The 17,776-nt window shown below is 34.2% G+C and overlaps 1 protein-coding gene across 3 annotated transcripts in view; it reads right to left on the bottom strand.

Annotated features, from left to right (window-relative positions):
* Positions 1 to 17,776, bottom strand: part of HS2ST1 (heparan sulfate 2-O-sulfotransferase 1) — a 177,676-nt gene that overhangs the window by 37,187 nt on the left and 122,713 nt on the right. For all 3 annotated transcript variants that reach the window (XM_010331124.3, XM_003943266.4, XM_074381143.1), the window contains exon 2: positions 1,928 to 2,166. In XM_010331124.3, coding sequence (XP_010329426.2) covers positions 1,928 to 2,166 — 239 coding nt within the window. The remainder of the gene's footprint in view (positions 1 to 1,927; positions 2,167 to 17,776) is intronic.

The raw sequence follows: 17,776 nt of genomic DNA, 5'->3' as shown, positions 1-17,776 counted from the left end.
ATTTAAAAAATTATTTTCAAGTAATACAGTACAATTTTTAGTGTTTACATTTAGATGAAGCTTACTAGATTAAAAGTGAAATAAAATTGATAACATGTCATACAAAAGAAAGGGAAGCAGTAAATATGATTTGTTAAAGAACTGCTTCTACATAGAACAAGAAACTACAAAACTGTAGATATGGTATACAAAGAACATTTGTTAAGTAAGTTACTCTTATTTAAGATCAGATTTAAAGTGCCATCTGATATTTTGAAGTACATCAGCTAATGATTAAGAGTATTCTTTTACTCTGTCCCTCACAGTTTTTTATGTGTTGGCCATTATGTAATCCAACTGCTTTTAAGATATAGCATTTATGCTTCTCTCTTGCTGTCTTTTTTTCTATATATAACAAGTTATTAAAAGAAAAACAGAAGCTTTACCTCATCCAAATGCAACTGGGAAAATACACTACTACATGATGGCTATAAATGTCATATGTGGTGAGCTCCTCCAGATTTATATTTCATGCAAAAAAAAATGGTTGATGTCATTGCCAGACATCTTCTAGTTACCAGGAAACTTTGTAATGCTTAACACAAAACTCTAAAATTGAACAAATTAACATTATGTTTCTAAAAAGTACTACTGAATAAATCTGAAATTATTATGTAAGCATTAATACATTTCCTTTTAAACCAAACCATATTTTGAAAAGCAATAATGCAAAAAGATTTAAAACTTACTACACACTATATAAAAACAGAGTATTTAGGATACTTGCCCTTGAGATACACAATATTACATAATGAATAGTTTTTATGACCCACATAGCTAAAAACAGCTCATGTTTCTTCTCATTTATAGAAGAGTTATTTGGTTTGGCCAACAGATGTGGAATTTTGGTTCTATGAACAAGGATCCTGCAAAGAACCAAAAATTACATGGGCAGACGACATACCATATACCACTAGCCTTTACAAACAGCTTTCTAGCAAGAAAGCCAACCTTAGTCTTGTGTATCGATGTAATTCTCTTAAGTATAAGGATTAGAGTTATGCTAAATAGTGGGATAACAGTTAATTCTGTAACAAGTTCACACTTTCATACAAAAAAATATCACTGTAACTACAGGACCATCACAAATACCTTTCTAATAAGCCTACTCCAATTTGGCATTTGATCCTAAATAGTATTCTCAAACATTATCTTTTCTTCTCATGGGGTGGAATTCCCATGCCCTTCCATATTTATAGCGAGAACTTTATTTATTATAATCGCAGTCAAAACTCCAGGTGTGGGAGATATGTATGTTACTACTGTTGAAGAGATGAGTGAATTTTATTTCACAAGATAATTTCCCCTACTTTAAAAACCATTTCACAAAATTATCTATTCATCTGTTTATCTAAAACTTCTTGAGAATTTAAAAGGCAAGATTATGTTGAAGCTAAAATCCCTGTTCTTTATTATACATAAATATATATAAGCTATATATAAATTTATAAACTATATATATTTATAAACTCTATCTATATCCATTTATATCTAGTAAAGAGGGGCTGGTCACAAAATTGACTGCTAGTATCCATCAAATATTTCTCTATCATAGGTTGAGACAATAATTTTTACTGCAGGATATCATGGCAAAATTATATTCTTAAAAGGATACCTCTCTGAGGAACATCAATTTTCTTCTCAAAAATTCAAGCTATTCATTAATTCATTTACTTCACAAATATTTGAATACATACTATATGCAAGAAAATGGGTCAAATATTGTCAAGTAAAATTATACAAACTAAGTGGCCCTCTCCACTAAAAGGCTTATGATCCACTACGATCAGCACTCATATCCCTTTAAAATACTTTATCCCCTTGAGCTAGAAAATTTGAATGACGATGTATTAGAAAACATTTGAGCATTCCTTAAGTGGTTAATTACCTGATCTTGCAATGACATCACTGGATTATTTTTGGTAGTGTTGATGTGAAGTACATGGTATTTATTCTTTGCACACAGGTCATAGGCGATATTGGTAAATGAAGTGCTTGCAGTTTTGGGAACTCTGTTATAAATAATCACCATGTCCTCTTCTGCATCTATAGTGGCATCTTGCCGAGGGCCATCCATTGTATGTCGCTGCTCAATTTCTCGAACTTCATGTCTTGCAATAGCCCTTTCTGCAAAGAAAAACAGATACAAACTAAGCTTTTAAGGATACTATAAGGAAGTTATGAACACTGAACTTTGGACCATGATAAGAAAAGACAAATAAAAGAAAGCAAAAGCAAAGGACCAAGACATGTGGAAAACATGGGTAAATTGCTTGGGATTTTAAGAGGATCTAGTTGATTCTAAAATAACTTTACAGCCTGGAACATAATCTTCCTATTCAAGAACTGGGTAAGAGCTGCTGAAGAAATGTTTTGAGGACCAAAGCTTCAGAATTCCTTACGGAGGATAGTACGTATACCAAGAACAAAGGAATAAACAGTCAACAAATGTAGAATAGCACAGACCACAGAGTACTTCAGTGCAGTTCCAAAGTCACTTTACATTCTAATAGAATTCCTACAGCCTGAACTAATTCTCAAACACACAAAGATCACATGGAATACTAAACTACACAGTAAAAAAAAAAAAAAAAAAAAAAAAGGCACTTAGAAGACAAATTACTTATAATTTAACAAAAGGCTTTGAAATTTATTACCCAATTTAGTTATTCTCTGGTTTATAAAAGTTTAGCAGGGCAGTGATTATAAATGCTAATATGACTGAACAAGAGTAGAAACAATACTACCACAAATCCTTTTTCTTTTTGGTGTTACATCAGAAGCTATGTTTATCACATGGCTATGCTTTTCCCTTAAATTTCATGGTTCTTCTAATTTAAATCACCTATCTACTATGCGGTTCCAAAAGCAGTTACATTTTGCTTTCTACTATTCTCTATTTAATGCAAACTTCAGCTTCAAATATATATATATTTTAGAATAAGGATGCAAGAAAAGGAGAGGATAGAAGGAAATGAGGGGCGTGAAAACCCTAGAAAGGTTGCAAATACTTTGCACAGGGATAGTCACACATATAGTATGTACTCTCTTAACCCCCAGATCTTTGTGCAGGCTATCTTTGGCAGTTTCTCAAAAAAGTTATACAGGATTACCAAATGCCTCAGCAATTATATTCCAAGGTATATACCACCCCAGAGAACTAAAAACAGGTACTCAAATATTTCTTATTAATGTTTAAAGCTCTACTCACTATAGCCAAAAGGTAGAAACAATCAAAATATCCAACAGATGAATGAGCAATAAATTGTGGTACTATATATGGAACAATAGAATATTATTCAACTATAAAAAGGAATGAAGTACTTACATATGTTATTAATATAAGTGAACACCAAAAATATGCTAAGAAGCCAGATATCAAAGGTCACATAATTATATAGTTTTATTAATATAAAATATCCAAAATAGGTAAAATGAAACAGTTTTTATATATTGGTGGTTGCCAGGGAATGGGGGAGGGAGAAATGGAAAGCATGTGATTAATGGTTATGGGGTTTCCTTTGGAGTAATGTTTTGGAACTAGACAGAGACGGTGGTTGTACAATATTGTGAATGTTCTAAATGCCAGTGAACTGTTCCCTTTAAAATGGCTAACTTACGTTCATTTCACTTCAAAAAAACTACCAAAAACAAGTACTCACAAAATATTGAGATCTTATAATATGGGTTCATTTTAATAACAATAACATTAAAAACAGAAATTATAAAACATTCAACAGTTTATAAATTAGTCATTTATTCTCAATTTTAAAAATATTTATCTTCAGGTACAGTAATTTTTATAGGCCCTTACAGACACATCTTTTGCAAAAACATTATGCTTCCAAACTAAATATACATCAATCCTTAACATTATGAAAATGTAAGTATCAAATCTTCCTTCACAACTTCAACTGACTGATGAAGTATCACTAAAAATAAACTGGAGTTAATGTTCCTGAGACGATCAATCTATTAGATAACATTAAAGTAGTTGTTAAAAATCCTATCAATCCAAAAACCACCAATTCTTTTCTTTTTGTGTTGCTGCTAAGGTTACTATGTTAAAGGACTATGAGCTATATTTTACTAAATGTACTTGCCAAGCTTGGCTATACTTTTTTACAGTTATTAACTTAAAAATGTGAAATCCTTGTAAGTTACAACCTTCTTTTATTATCAGTCTGAGAAATACACTAATCACCTACATGAAAAAATAATATTGGTAATAGCTAACACTGAATTATCGCTATGCTTTAAGTGTTTTATGTATGTCATCTGTTATGCTCTGTGCTGCGTTTTATATACATCAGGTCATGATTCTTAAAGCAAATCTAAGAGGCAGAATTATTATCCCTATTTAAATAAGGAAACTGAGTCTCTTTAGTTGATCACCAGCTGATTACTAATGTCAGGATAGCATTTCAAGTCAATGTGTCTCTAGAGCCTGTGTTCCACATTGTAGTGATTGTCTGAGATTTTGTCTATTTCTATCATAGGAAGAAGTAGAGCCTTACAGTTAAATACAGCATTACAGTGTTACAGAAATCTCTTTTCTTTTTTGCAAGTATGTTAAAAATTTTTTGATGTATTTTATTTTGGAATTGCAAAAGCATTTTGCAATTGTTTCCTGCAACATTCCTGTGAAAGAGGCATGGTAAATAAGTGAAACAGAAGGACAGAAGATGGTTGTCTTCTAGGTGTTAAAAAGCAAAACATGCTGTACTATCTTTGCAACTTCCTATGCATATATAATTATCTCAAAATTTAAAAAGTTATAAAAGACCACAACCAAAGCCAATAACAAAATAATTATTGATATCATTTCCCAAATTAGTAATTGTATAACATTCTAAGTACCATTATTAAATAGGGAAAAATTCACAACATAAAAATTTTTTAATTTATGGGTTACAATATGGATTGCAAGGTCTGAAGTAGGTCCAATAAAGGGCCTATGTTTTTCTCCAAATATACCAGCATAAGCATAGAGATAAGACTTATTATTCAAATTATAAGTAGAATCCTCTTCCAATTCATAGATTAGAAAAACACCAATTTGCCCTGATTGTACTGACCAGAGTCAGATTTACCTGCATCCATCTTTGTAGATGAAAACGCCATAGCATTTCTGGGAAAAAATTCTTTTCCCAGATGCCCACAGTCTGTTCACCCTTGCCTCTTACTTCTGTCTATCAATAATACAATTTTAAATATAATTTTTTGTACCATGTATCTATTTTTAAAATACAAAATATGATAGTTAAAAATCATAGGTGAGTTGACTTCAAGGCTTCATTCTTTACTCATCTCAGTCACTTGAAATAAATACTCTGATACAAAATGGGGAGTCCAACTATGTATGTTTTTCCTTTTTTCTTGAGCTTTACTGAGACATTAATCTTACATCATCCCTCACCTCTTTATAAATTTCAAGTGAACTGTTCCTATTTTCAATGTCTATCTGGTAAGAAATTGAACAAATGCCATCGTAAGAAATGCTATAAATAAGAACAAAATACTTTTGGATCCAAGAACTGGGGAAGAACCTTCTGGAAAAATACTGAATAAGTTCAGCCTTAAAAGGACAGAACTGCCTTTAAAGATGTGGAGAAGGCATAAAAGCTTGAGTAGTAGCACAAGCTGATAAACAACAAATATATTAGTGTCATGATAATATTAACAGTAATGTGAAGCAGCTGCAAAAAAAAAAATCTATGGCAATTTTAGGCTATGCCAACAGACATATAGTTATCAGTGTAATAAGTGCTTCTATTTTGAGCTTTTACTGTGAGCTAGGAACAATGCTTCATGTTTAAATGTACATTACTTCACTTAATTCTTACAAGAATCCTATATGGTAACATTACAGAATTCAGACTCAGAGATATTAATTACAGAGCTATTAGGAACAAAGTCAGAATTTAATCCTTCATCTGTCTGATGCCAAAGCTTATATTCCTAACCAAAACACAGTAATTACTGTCTCAAGTCACAGGAAGGAAGAGTTCATAAGAAATTTGTATTCAGTCATACAGGGCTATCATGTGTCATTTCAGGCACACATTAAAAACTAGAGTACTCCAGAATGGGAATGAGCTGGATGGATCATGCCACATAAAAAAACTGTTTAAAAAAACAAACAAAAAAAAAAAAAAAAAAAAAACACCAGTGCACGATCATTAAAAAATCGGGAAACAACAGATGCTGGAGAGGATGTGGAGAAATAGGAACACTTTTACACTGTTGGTGGGAATGTAAATTAATTCAACCATTGTGGAAGACAGTGTGGCGATTCCTCAAGGACCTAAAAATAGAAATCCCATTTGACCCAGCAATCCCATTACTGGGTATATATCCAAAGGATTATAAATCATTCTACTACAAGGACACGTGCACACGAATGTTCATTGCAGCACTGTTTACAATAGCAAAGACCTGGAACCAACCCAAATGCCCAACGATGATAGACTGGATAGGGAAAATGTGGTACATATACACCATGGGATATTATGCAGCCATCAAAAACGATGAGTTCACGTCCTTTATAGAGACATGGATGAACCTGGAAACCATCATTCTCAGCAAACTGACACAAGAGCAGAAAATCAAACACCGTATATTCTCGCTCATAGGCGGGTGTTGAACAATGAGAACACATGGACACAGGGAGGGGAGCACTACACACTGGGGTCTGTTGGGGGGAAATGGGGGAGGGGCGGGGGGTGGGAAGGTGGGAAGAGATAGCATGGGGAGAAATGACAGATACAGGTGAGGGGACGGAAGGCAGCAAAGCACACTGCCATGTGTGTACCTATGCAACAATCTTGCATGTTCATCACATGTACCCCAAAACCTAAAATGCAATAAAAAAAAAAAAAAAAGAAAAAAAAAACAAAACACCAGTGCACTTAGCTAAGAGAAAATCCATAAAAATGACTAAAAATCTTGAAATATTTGAAAAGTTATTGTAAAAAAAAGAGGCAGAATCCTTTCTGTAGTATTATTCCAGAAAAAAAGGTATGACTGTGACTCGAGAGGGAATGGGCTTATAAATAATTAGTATGCAAAATAAAGACACAGGCAGTTTATGGGGTGGCAAATTATTACTCTCTGGAGGTAGTCATACAGAGGTTGCATGACGAGATGTCAAAGAATGATGGAAAAAGGATTCCTGCACTGAGAAGAGCTAAAATCAGGAATGCATAGCCCCTAGATAAGTTCCATAAAGCTATGATATCAATTTCTCCTCTATAGTACAGGTGTGTTTTTGGAGGACTCTCTCCACCCACTCACCTCCAGGCTCAAACAAAATTGAAAGAAGCAGAAATAGAGATAGAAGCAGGCCAGTAACAACTGGGTGGGAAGAAGGGAGTGGGATGCTTACTTATTCTCCCACAATCCTGTTTTATTCACTGACACCCAGATGTATTTGTCTACCTTAAGACAAAAAATATACCTTTTATGATTACTGTAAGAATTCAAGTAACAGCACAGTCACACTGTACTATGTATCTTTGAGTAGTAAGAATAATGTGATCATTTATAACCAAGCTTTTTCCACTGAATTCATCAAATAATTTCATAAACATTTACTGAAAATCTATTAATTTCAAAGTATTGCACCAGGTTCTGGACATATATCTACTCTTGGAAAGTTTGATGGTACAGTGTTATAAAAAAAAGTTTATACAAGATGCAACAGAAGTCCCTAAAATGGGATGGTTACGAGAAAGGATCCAGAGGAGATGAGTGAGATAAAAAAGTACTTTCTGGGTAACAAAGAAACCTAGGCAAAGGGAAAAAGCACAAACAAAGAATTGGAGACACAACACTGAATAGTGCATTTAGGCCCTAAAAATGGTTCTTAACAAGCTTAGAAGATGGGAGAAAGATTAAGGCTAAGGTAAAACATAAGGCAGAAAAGTGGGCAGAAACCACATCACAGTGTCTTCATCACCATATCCTATAAGCCAACATTCTCAAACTTATTGGTCTCAGAACCTCTTAATACACTTAAAGATTGTTAAGGACACCAAAGAGATTTGGTTTATGTGGGTTACATCTAGCAATAGCGCATTAGTTATTAAAAGTGAGAAACATTTACTAACTCACTTTAAAATAAAAATATGTTAGCATAAATGACATGATTTTGTGTAAAAATTTTCCAAAACCAAAAAAATTTAGTGTAACATATTTTTGCAAATCTTTTTAAATGTCTGGCTTAATAGAAGACAACTGGATTTGTGTATCTGCTTCTCCATTCAAAATACTACCATATATTCTTTGGTTTGGAGTGAATGAAGAAAATCAGACTCATACAGATACAGTTGGACAAGGAGTACTTTAGCAGCCTTTTCAGATGATTGGAAATATTCTTTTTCAATTCTACACTAAAACCTGAAAAGTGTTAACTTCTCTCTCTTTTTTTTGAGCCAGAGTCTCACTCTGTTGGCAAGCTGGAGTGCACTGGCGTGATGTCAGCTCACTGCAACCTCTGCCTCCTGGGTTCAAGCAATTCTCCTGCCTCAGCCTCCTGAGTAGCTGGGACTGCAGGCGCATGCCACCATGCCCAGCTAATTTTTTTTTTTTTTTTTAAAGTAGAGATGGGGTTTTACTGTGTTGGACAGGATGGTCTCTATCTCTTGACCTCATGATCTGCCTGCCTCAACCTCCTAAAGTGCTGGGATTATAAGTGTGAGTCACTGCGCCCAGCCTAATTTCTTAGAAGTTAATTGCAATGTGAGAGAAAACCATATTAATGAATATACACTATTCATGTTCATATCTGTGAATATATAATGTTATATTGATATACTTTGCACTGTAATTTGAAAAATACTGGTATATGGAGTTATGCCGATCCTCCAAATATTAATACATTAGAATTGTATAATAAAAATTATACAATTTAAAAAATCACATTCATTATAACACACTGGTGGTCACATCAATCTCAGAGAAGTCTAAGTATTGGGAAACTGTTATGCTCATTGTGGCAGATAGAAGTTTCTTAAATTTTATAATTGGCAACTAACACTGTCAATTATTTTACTTACAGCAACAAGTTTGCTTTTTCATTTTTGAGAAATTATCTCCCAACTATACAAGTCTGAATAAACACAGTTTGTGTGTTGATCATTCTTTCAAGTAAAAACAGGGTTCTATGAAAACAACTGCCTTATTGAGTTTGCAGCTTGTCTATTTTCTGTTTCTATGACAGAGACTGGGTAGTTTATAAAAAAGTTTCTTTAGCTCCTGGTTCTGTAGGCTGGCAAGTTCAAGACTGGGCAGCCACATCTGGTACCTTCTGGTAAGGGCTTCATGCTGCATCAAAACATGATGGACAAATGGAAGAGAAACTGATGTGCAGAAAATGGGACTGCACACTCCAGAGGCAACCTTGCTTCATAACAACCTGATTTCATTTTAACTAACGTAGTCCTGGAAGAGTGAGAACTCACTAACTCCCTCAAGACTACATTGATTCTTTTATGAGTGCAGATTTCTCATGATCCAAACACCTCTTAAAGGTCCACTACCTCTCAACACCATAACATTGGGGACTAAGCCTCAACATGAGTTTTGGTAGAGAGAAACCATATTCAAAGCACAGCACAACTCAATTGCACAAGTGCTTCACCTCAAGACAATCTCTGTACTCTGGTATGCAGAAGTGCTTGATGAACTTTCCATTTTGTGATAAAATATTAAAAACAGACACAAAAAGTCAAGATTTAATAAAGTTATTGCTTTCCGAAGGACATTCTTATGTGAAAACGGCTTTTGAGGGTTTTGGCTGTTAGAGAAAGGTAGCAAAAAAACACAATGCCTACTAGCGCAGTTTGGTACCAGCACTGCTTTTTACTATGACAAATGCTAACTAGTGAAAAGGGCAACTAATATGTTAGAATTATGAAAATGGTTGTGAACTATTTTGTGATAAAGGGGTCTTGAGGATCCCTATGGTACACGAACTGTACTTTCAGAACAACTTCTATAATCAATGAAGAGCCATTTTTTAAAAGAGTTTTAAGTCCATGTGGGACTTCCACAATCCACGATTCCCCAAGGCATCATTTTATAGAGTGAAGACATAGTGAGGAAAAGGAAAGCAACTTCAATAAGGAAGAAGCATGGAGACTGAAAGGAGATAGGTTAGTGGGACAGAGGCTTAGATGATGAGAGCAGATGAGGGAATTCGAAGTGGCTAAGGTGCTTCTCAAAGATTTATTTACTAAAGAGGAAGATGGTGTCATTCAGTGAATTTGAGAATTGGGGAGGGAAGAACAAATGGGATGAAGAAAGGAATTCAGGACAGTTTGTACTCTACATTGAAGTTCAAACTGAGAAATCAAGTATGTAGCTGATTTGTGGAAGAGCCAATTTAATAATGGCTTTATTTCAAGCCTGTGTGAGAACAATATCCAAGCCTAACAGGACTAGAGGATAGGATAGAGAAAGCACAATGGGAGAAAAGTTCTGGATTAGAGTATAATATGGCATCTGTTCCCTACCAGCCCCATGAATATCCACATATTTATGTGTTTGAGCTTTTAGAGAAAGGAATGCAGGGAAATGATTAAGGAGCTGTTTTAATGAACGGCTTTGTAATATAAAGGGGGCACTGTATTAATGAGGGAAACATCAGCTGTTGTAACAAAATCTCAATTGTTTACTACACAAGAAGTTTAGTTCTTGCTGAAGTACCAATTGTGAGTGTTCCTGGCTGGCAAACGGCCTTTTATGCAGTAATTCAAGGAATCATGCTCCTTTCCTGTCCTGACTTTGCCATTCTCCCAGTACCTTGAAGTATTTTGATCCAGCTGGCAGACAAGTGCAGAAAGCACAACCATTTCTTAATTATCTTGGCAAACACTAGTCATATGGCCCTACCTAGATGCAGGGGTTGTGGTGAGAAATTTAATCCTTGGTGGGCAGTTGCTTCCTAGCAATAAAAACATACTATGGGAAGAAATGCATGAATATCTGGTATATAGTTTGCCATTTCTTCACACAGGCACATAAAGTAGGTTCTCAAGTGATTAACTATGACATTAGTGAGAACACAGGAGAACTTTCTCCATTTCTACATGAAATGTGACATCAATCTTAGCACTGTGAAGTCTCCAGTAATTTCTGGCATTTCCTCTTGGGGAAGCAGCAAAGATGATGATGCTGATTAGAGACAGTTATTCTGTGGACAAGCAGGTAACAAAGCAGAGTTAGGTAGGGGGAGTCTGCTTTTTTAAAAAAAGAAAAACAGAAAATCCACGAGATATCTCTACAAGACTTTCAGAAACATTAGAAAGGAGTTTCAATGGAGAATGAAGCTTTGTGCAAACATCTAGGGTAATGGCCAAATGAAAAATAGGCTATTAATGTAACTCTTCCGTATATATTTACAGGGTTAGTGTGAGGGAGAGACTTGGATTATCAGTTTCAGACACAGTGAGCTTCAAGTGCCCATGGAACCTCCAGGTAGTAATATGTAGGTTACAGAAGATACACATGTCAGGAGAAAGTTCTGAACTAAAGACAGAAATTAGGAGTAAAAAAGGCATCAGCTGATGTCAAAGGGAGTAAATGACCATGAAGGTATAGAGTTAAAGAAAGAGAATTTTAGGCCGGGCGCGGTGGCTCAAGCCTGTAATCCCAGAATTTTGGGAGGCCGAGGCAGGTGGATCACAAAGTCAAGAGATTGAGACCATCCTGGTCAACATGGTGAAACCCGGTCTCTACTAAAAATACAAAAATTAGCTGGGCATGGTGGCGCGTGCCTATAATCCCAGCTACTCAGGAGGCTGAGGCAGAAGAATTGCCTGAACTCAGGAGGCGGAGGTTGCGGTGAGCCGAGATGGCGCCATTGCACTCCAGCCTGGGTAACAAGAGTGAAACTCCGTCTCCAAAAAAAAAAAAAAAGAGAGAATTTTATTTTCACTTAGTTTTTAATTTTAATTTTTAAATATCAAAAGAGAATTCTGAATTCATCAGCTTGTTTTTAAAAATCTGTTTTACCAGCACTACCTATATGTGCAACACAACCAAAAACAAATCTGCACTATCACTGCAAGATCATGTACTAATCTATTAACAAACATTTTAAGTGTTCTGACCACGTTGTCCACTTGTAAATACTCATAGTTAGTATACTGCAGCAGATAAATGTTAGCTTCATGTCCTACATTCCTTTAAAATGCTTTTTGAAGGACTCATAAGTTTTGCAGCTCACAAAGCACACAGCTGGACCTTACTACTAAGAATGCATTTAACTAAAATCTCTGCTAGCAATTTTTTCCAGAGTAAAACTAAACATGATATTGTAGAAGACGTGAAGAAGGCTGAAAGTAAATTATTCAGTAAGACATTAAAAAAATGTTAATACCAATGGGAAAAGAAAATAGGAGTAAATTATATGGAAGCTCGGTTATTCAGCTAAAGTATTAACTTTGATATTAAACTGGTAGGAATATTCACAGATTTCCTTAAATTCTTAGCAGAAGTCCATACTGCCATTAAAATAGATGTGCTTTGATTGTTGAAATAAATATCATACCAAGAAGATGAAAGCATTTTCAAAATCAAGAAAGAAATGTCAAAACTGTCTACAAAGCTAAATTATTTTCACACTTCAGCAACTCCACCTGGTGCTCCACTCAATAGTAAGTAAAAAGAATAAGCAGTAACTAGGATTCAACTCCAGCTGGGTTTGGATATCATTAACTAAAATCTAATGCAGCAGCTGTTTGAAAATTGGGAATTAGCAATGCTGAAAACTTGGTACTATTTTACTGGAGTTGGATATGCATCATATTCTAGAGCAGTCGTTCGCAAATTAAGCATGCATCAGAATCACTTGGAGCATTTGTTAAAATACAAATTCCTGCTTTCCCACATTCTCTAGCTACTAATTCCAAGGTCTAAGAATTTGCCAGTCAAGTTCTCAATGTTGATATGCTGGTCCAGAACACTTTGAGAATCAGTGTTCTAGAGGGCATTTCTGTTGGCTTATTAAGAAGACAGAGAATATTATCTTTTCCACGTAACTAATAAATTTGTACCCCATTAATTTGGAATTTCAGCTATAGTTTAGATCTGTGAAAAACAACTTAATTAGTATAAACTTTGTGAGAATATTCTGGTCATCACATCCATTACCCTTTCATGGCACTGATTCTACTGAGCTAATTGGATTTCCCATCTTCCTCACTGCTCCCCATCAATCAGTAGGTCTCCTAAGACTACTCAGTTCCTCCTTCAAGGATGCTGAACCCATCATTATGGAAAGCACAAGTGAAATGTTTACATTGTTCTTGGGCCTTAACGGTAACAAAACCCTTTGAAAATGCGACATTAATTAATTCTAAATGATGGTCACTGCCCCACACCCTTTTAAACTGAAACTATTTTGGGGATACAACCAATAATTCAAGAACCATGTTAAAGATATTCATCTTGTAATATTCTCTTATATGAAGAAATTCTGATTAAACTACATTTTCCAGTCGTGGCTTACTAGTTAAAAACTGAAGTTCAAGTACACTACCCATTGTTAAGACTAAAAAAGTGAGTTAAAAAAAATTTTTTTTTTTGAGACAGGGTCTCATTCTTTCACCCAGCCTTCAGTGCAATGGCATGATTAGGACTCACTGCAGCCTTGACATCCCAGGCTCAAGTGATCCTCTCACCTCAGCCTCCAGAGTAGCTGGGACTACAGGCATATGCTACTGCGCTTGGCTAATTTTTGTATTTTTTGTAAATACAGGGTTTCACTATGTTGCCCAGGCTGATCTCAAACTCCTAATCTCAGGCGATCAGCCCACCTAAGCCTCCCAAGATGCTGGGATTACAGGCATAAACCATCGCACTTGGCCTAATACTTTTTATATCTTATAGCTTTGTATCTTCTGAGAAACTGTTATAGCTTTTCAGTTGAATCTGTATTTTTAATGAATCTTTAAAAATTAGTCACAGGTATTAATATTCTAAAGATGTTCTTTTTTAAACATCAATTTCCAAAAACTGTCTTCCTTTGTATTTGTCTTGTGTAACAAGTAAGAACCATTATTCAGCATCCTGTAAACTACAATTCTTTAATAGTGATACTTAAACATGCCCACAATGCAATGATAATTGATATTCTTAATAATGACCAGTAAAATGCTGAACGGTTTTATCAACTGACAAAAACTAATGCTTGACCATAATTTGAGTTTTAATTGTTTTACTGTATTGTAATTACATAAAACAAGTATAAGGGAAAAAAAATCTCAAGTAGAATATTCTTTATCTTGCAGACAGTCAAACATTTACTATAGAATGGTCATTTTAATATCTACTTTAAAATAATCTGTTGATCTTTATGTACCCTATATTAGCTTTTAAAACCCATTAATTTTTTGGCTTATTTTCTTATGCTAGAAATAAAATTACAATCATTATGAAAAGGTATGGGTTGATAAAGTTAATGGGGATGAGGCAAAGCAACTCAAAACCATTTGTTCTATTTTGAGTTACTCTGCCTCATCCCTATTAATCTATTTGAATTAGGCAACATAAATTTAAGTACTGTAATTGAACACTGGAACCAATCAAACTATGGAAATTGAAAAAAAATCATATGGAATTAAAGTGACTTTTAGGGAGGAGAGCATAACTTTTTTACATGCTACTTCTTTCTCTGAAAGAAAGGTGATGACCATTATTACCCAGCATACGGAAGGCACACAAAATTTGCTTAATAAAATTAACACAGCATACTAAATTAAACCACATGGGAGGCAGAGTTCTTCACTCCACAATCCAAGAAAGGTTAAAGGAAGTGAATGATAATATTAAAGGAAGTAAAGGTTTGATGTGATTTGATCTCTACTAACCTAGCAATGTTACACATAGCACAAAGCTAAAGCTCCATACATGTTAAGACTGTTTAGTACAGTATTCTAGGTTTATCACACCTAACTAATCCTCAGAGGTTTTTTCCTCTAATGCTGCCAAGACTGTGTAGGAGAGAGAGGAAAGTGGCAGAAAAGTCGATTTAAAGTGGTCAGATAACCAAGGCAGGACCATGATTTCTGAGCCTAGAGTAATCTAAGAATCATACGGAAAGTTACATTATCTTAAAATAGATTACAGAGTATAACAAATTCCATAGGACTGGGGAATCTGTATTTTTAAAAAGCTCCCAAGGTGATATAAGAGCAGGTGGTCTAAAATCGATAACAGACGGAAGAAAGCAACACTGGGGTCAACATTCATTGACTGGTTTGTGAACCTGTGGGTACCATTCTCCATTTTACACTTTTATAGCTAAAATATTATGGAAGGAGTCTCTGAAGCATAATCTCTCATCTTTAAAGCCCATTTTATTTCTAATGTAGTCCCAGTTTATTTCCCAATTTTCGCTTTTTTTGCTGGCCTAAGATATCCTAGAAGTAATAAGTCTAAATAAAACAAAGTCCGAAAAATAAAGAAAATTGAAATTTTAGGAATAGGTTACTTGATGGAATCTATTAAATTATTCAAATTCTTAAATCTTAATTTATAATTACTAAAATTTATATTCATACATTAGAAGATTACATACTAATGATCTAGAGCCATATATACCATACACACCACAGAAAAGGCAGAGATTGTCAGACTAGACGAAAAAGCAAGATTCTACTATATAGAGACCACTAGAAAACCAACCACTTCAAATGAGAGAAACATTAAATAACTTAAAAGATAAAGGATGAAAAAAGATGTATCATGTTACCACAAATCAAAAAAAAATCTGGTGTAGCCATATTAATGACAAATGGATTTCAGAGTAAAGACTATTAACGAAGGTCAAAAGGACCATTTCATAATGATAAAGGGGTTAATTTATCAAAAAGACATTACAATACTTAACACTTTTGTACCTTTGTAAGAAAGTTTTTAAAACATATGAATTAAAAACTCACAGGAAAAACAGACAAATCTGTAAGTATAATCAAAGATTTCACCATTCATGCTTGCAATAATTGATAGAAGTAGACAGAAAATCACTAAGATACAGGAATTTCAATATCATCAATTAGTTAGCCAACTGGCATTTAGAGAACATCCAGGATGCAGATATACATTCTTCTCAAGTGTACATGGAACATTTAACAAGACAGACCATATTCTCAGTCATAAAACAAAGTTCAAAATATTTGAAAGTACTAAAATCATACAAAGTATGTTCTCTGACTAAAACAGAAATTTAAAGTAACAGAAAAGACATTTGAAATGTCCACAAATACTTAGACTAAATAACACACTTCAAGTAACCCACAGGACAAAGAAAAAACCAAAAAGGAAAATAGGAAAGTAGTTTGAACCTAATAAAACCAAAATATCAAAACTGTGAGACGTAACTGAAGCAGTGCTTTAAGGAAAACATATAACACTACATGGTCATATTAGAAAAGAAGGCAGGTCTAACATCAACGACCTAAACCACAGCTAGCTCTTTGTGCCCCCCTCAAACAAAATCAATAAAACTGACAAACTTCTAGCCAGACAAATAAGAAAAAAAGAGAAGATACAAATTATCAATATCAGAAATGACAAAGGAGAGAATAATACAGATAATAAAGCAATATTATAAGTAACTGTAGCCATTAAATTTGATAACCAATTGCTAAATTCCTTGAAACACAAAATTAACAAAGCTCACAGGCAGCTAAACAGAATAAACCTTTTAAATCTATTAAATGTATAGATTAAAAAAAAACCTTTGCACAAAAAACAAGATCAGTCTTTCTCACAGATAAACAAAAGGCCCAAATGGCTATATTAGAAAATTCTACCAAAAAAGAAAAATACCAACACAAGAAAACATCAACACAAACTCTTGAAGAAAACTCAAAAGGAAAAAACACTTTCCAATTGAGTCTCTGAAGCCAGCCTTTGATACCAAAATCAGACATGAAATCCCTTTATAAACAGAAGCAAAAATTAACAAAATTTAGTGAAATGAAAGGACAATCATCATGCCTATGTAGTTTATCCCAAGGATATAGATTGGTTTAACATGCAAAAGTCAGTGTAACTTATCCTACTAATAAGCTAAAGACCACATATTCATCTTAATACATGCACATAAACAAAATCCAACATCAATTCATGATAAAAGTCTCAGCAAACTAGGAATAGAAGAGAACTTCCTTCAACTAATAAAAGGATATCTGTAAAAAATGTTCAGCTGGTATCAAACTTTACTGAAAGACAGACTGGATACTTTCACCCTAAGACTGTGAATGAGGCAAGGATGTCCACCCTTACCAGTTTTATAAACACTGTCCTGGAGGCTCTACCCTGTTCAATAAGGTAAGAAAAAGAAAGGCACACAGATTAGAGAGCAGTAAGTAAAACTGCCTTTTGTCACACACAGCATGACTGTGTAGAAATTCCTAAAGAATCCATAAAAAAATCTACGAGAATTAATGAATTTAGCAAGGCTGTAGGATATAAAAATCAATATACCTAAATCAACTGCATATTACTAACAACAATAGCACAAAAATATGAATAAATTTGCAATAAGATGTACAAGACCATACAGTAAAAATCTGAAATCACTGTTGAGAAAAATTAAATAAGATCTAAATAGATACGCCACATTCATGATTTACAAAAGACTATTGTCAATTCTCCCAAAATTTATATACAGATGCCAGGCAATCCCAATAAAAACCCCAGAACACTTTTTGGTATGAACTGA

Source organism: Saimiri boliviensis, chromosome 11, assembly GCF_048565385.1.
Source record: "Saimiri boliviensis isolate mSaiBol1 chromosome 11, mSaiBol1.pri, whole genome shotgun sequence".
NCBI lineage: Eukaryota > Metazoa > Chordata > Mammalia > Primates > Cebidae > Saimiri > Saimiri boliviensis.
The sequence above is the reverse complement of the archived record's forward strand: the minus strand, read 5'-3'. Positions and strand labels throughout refer to the sequence as shown.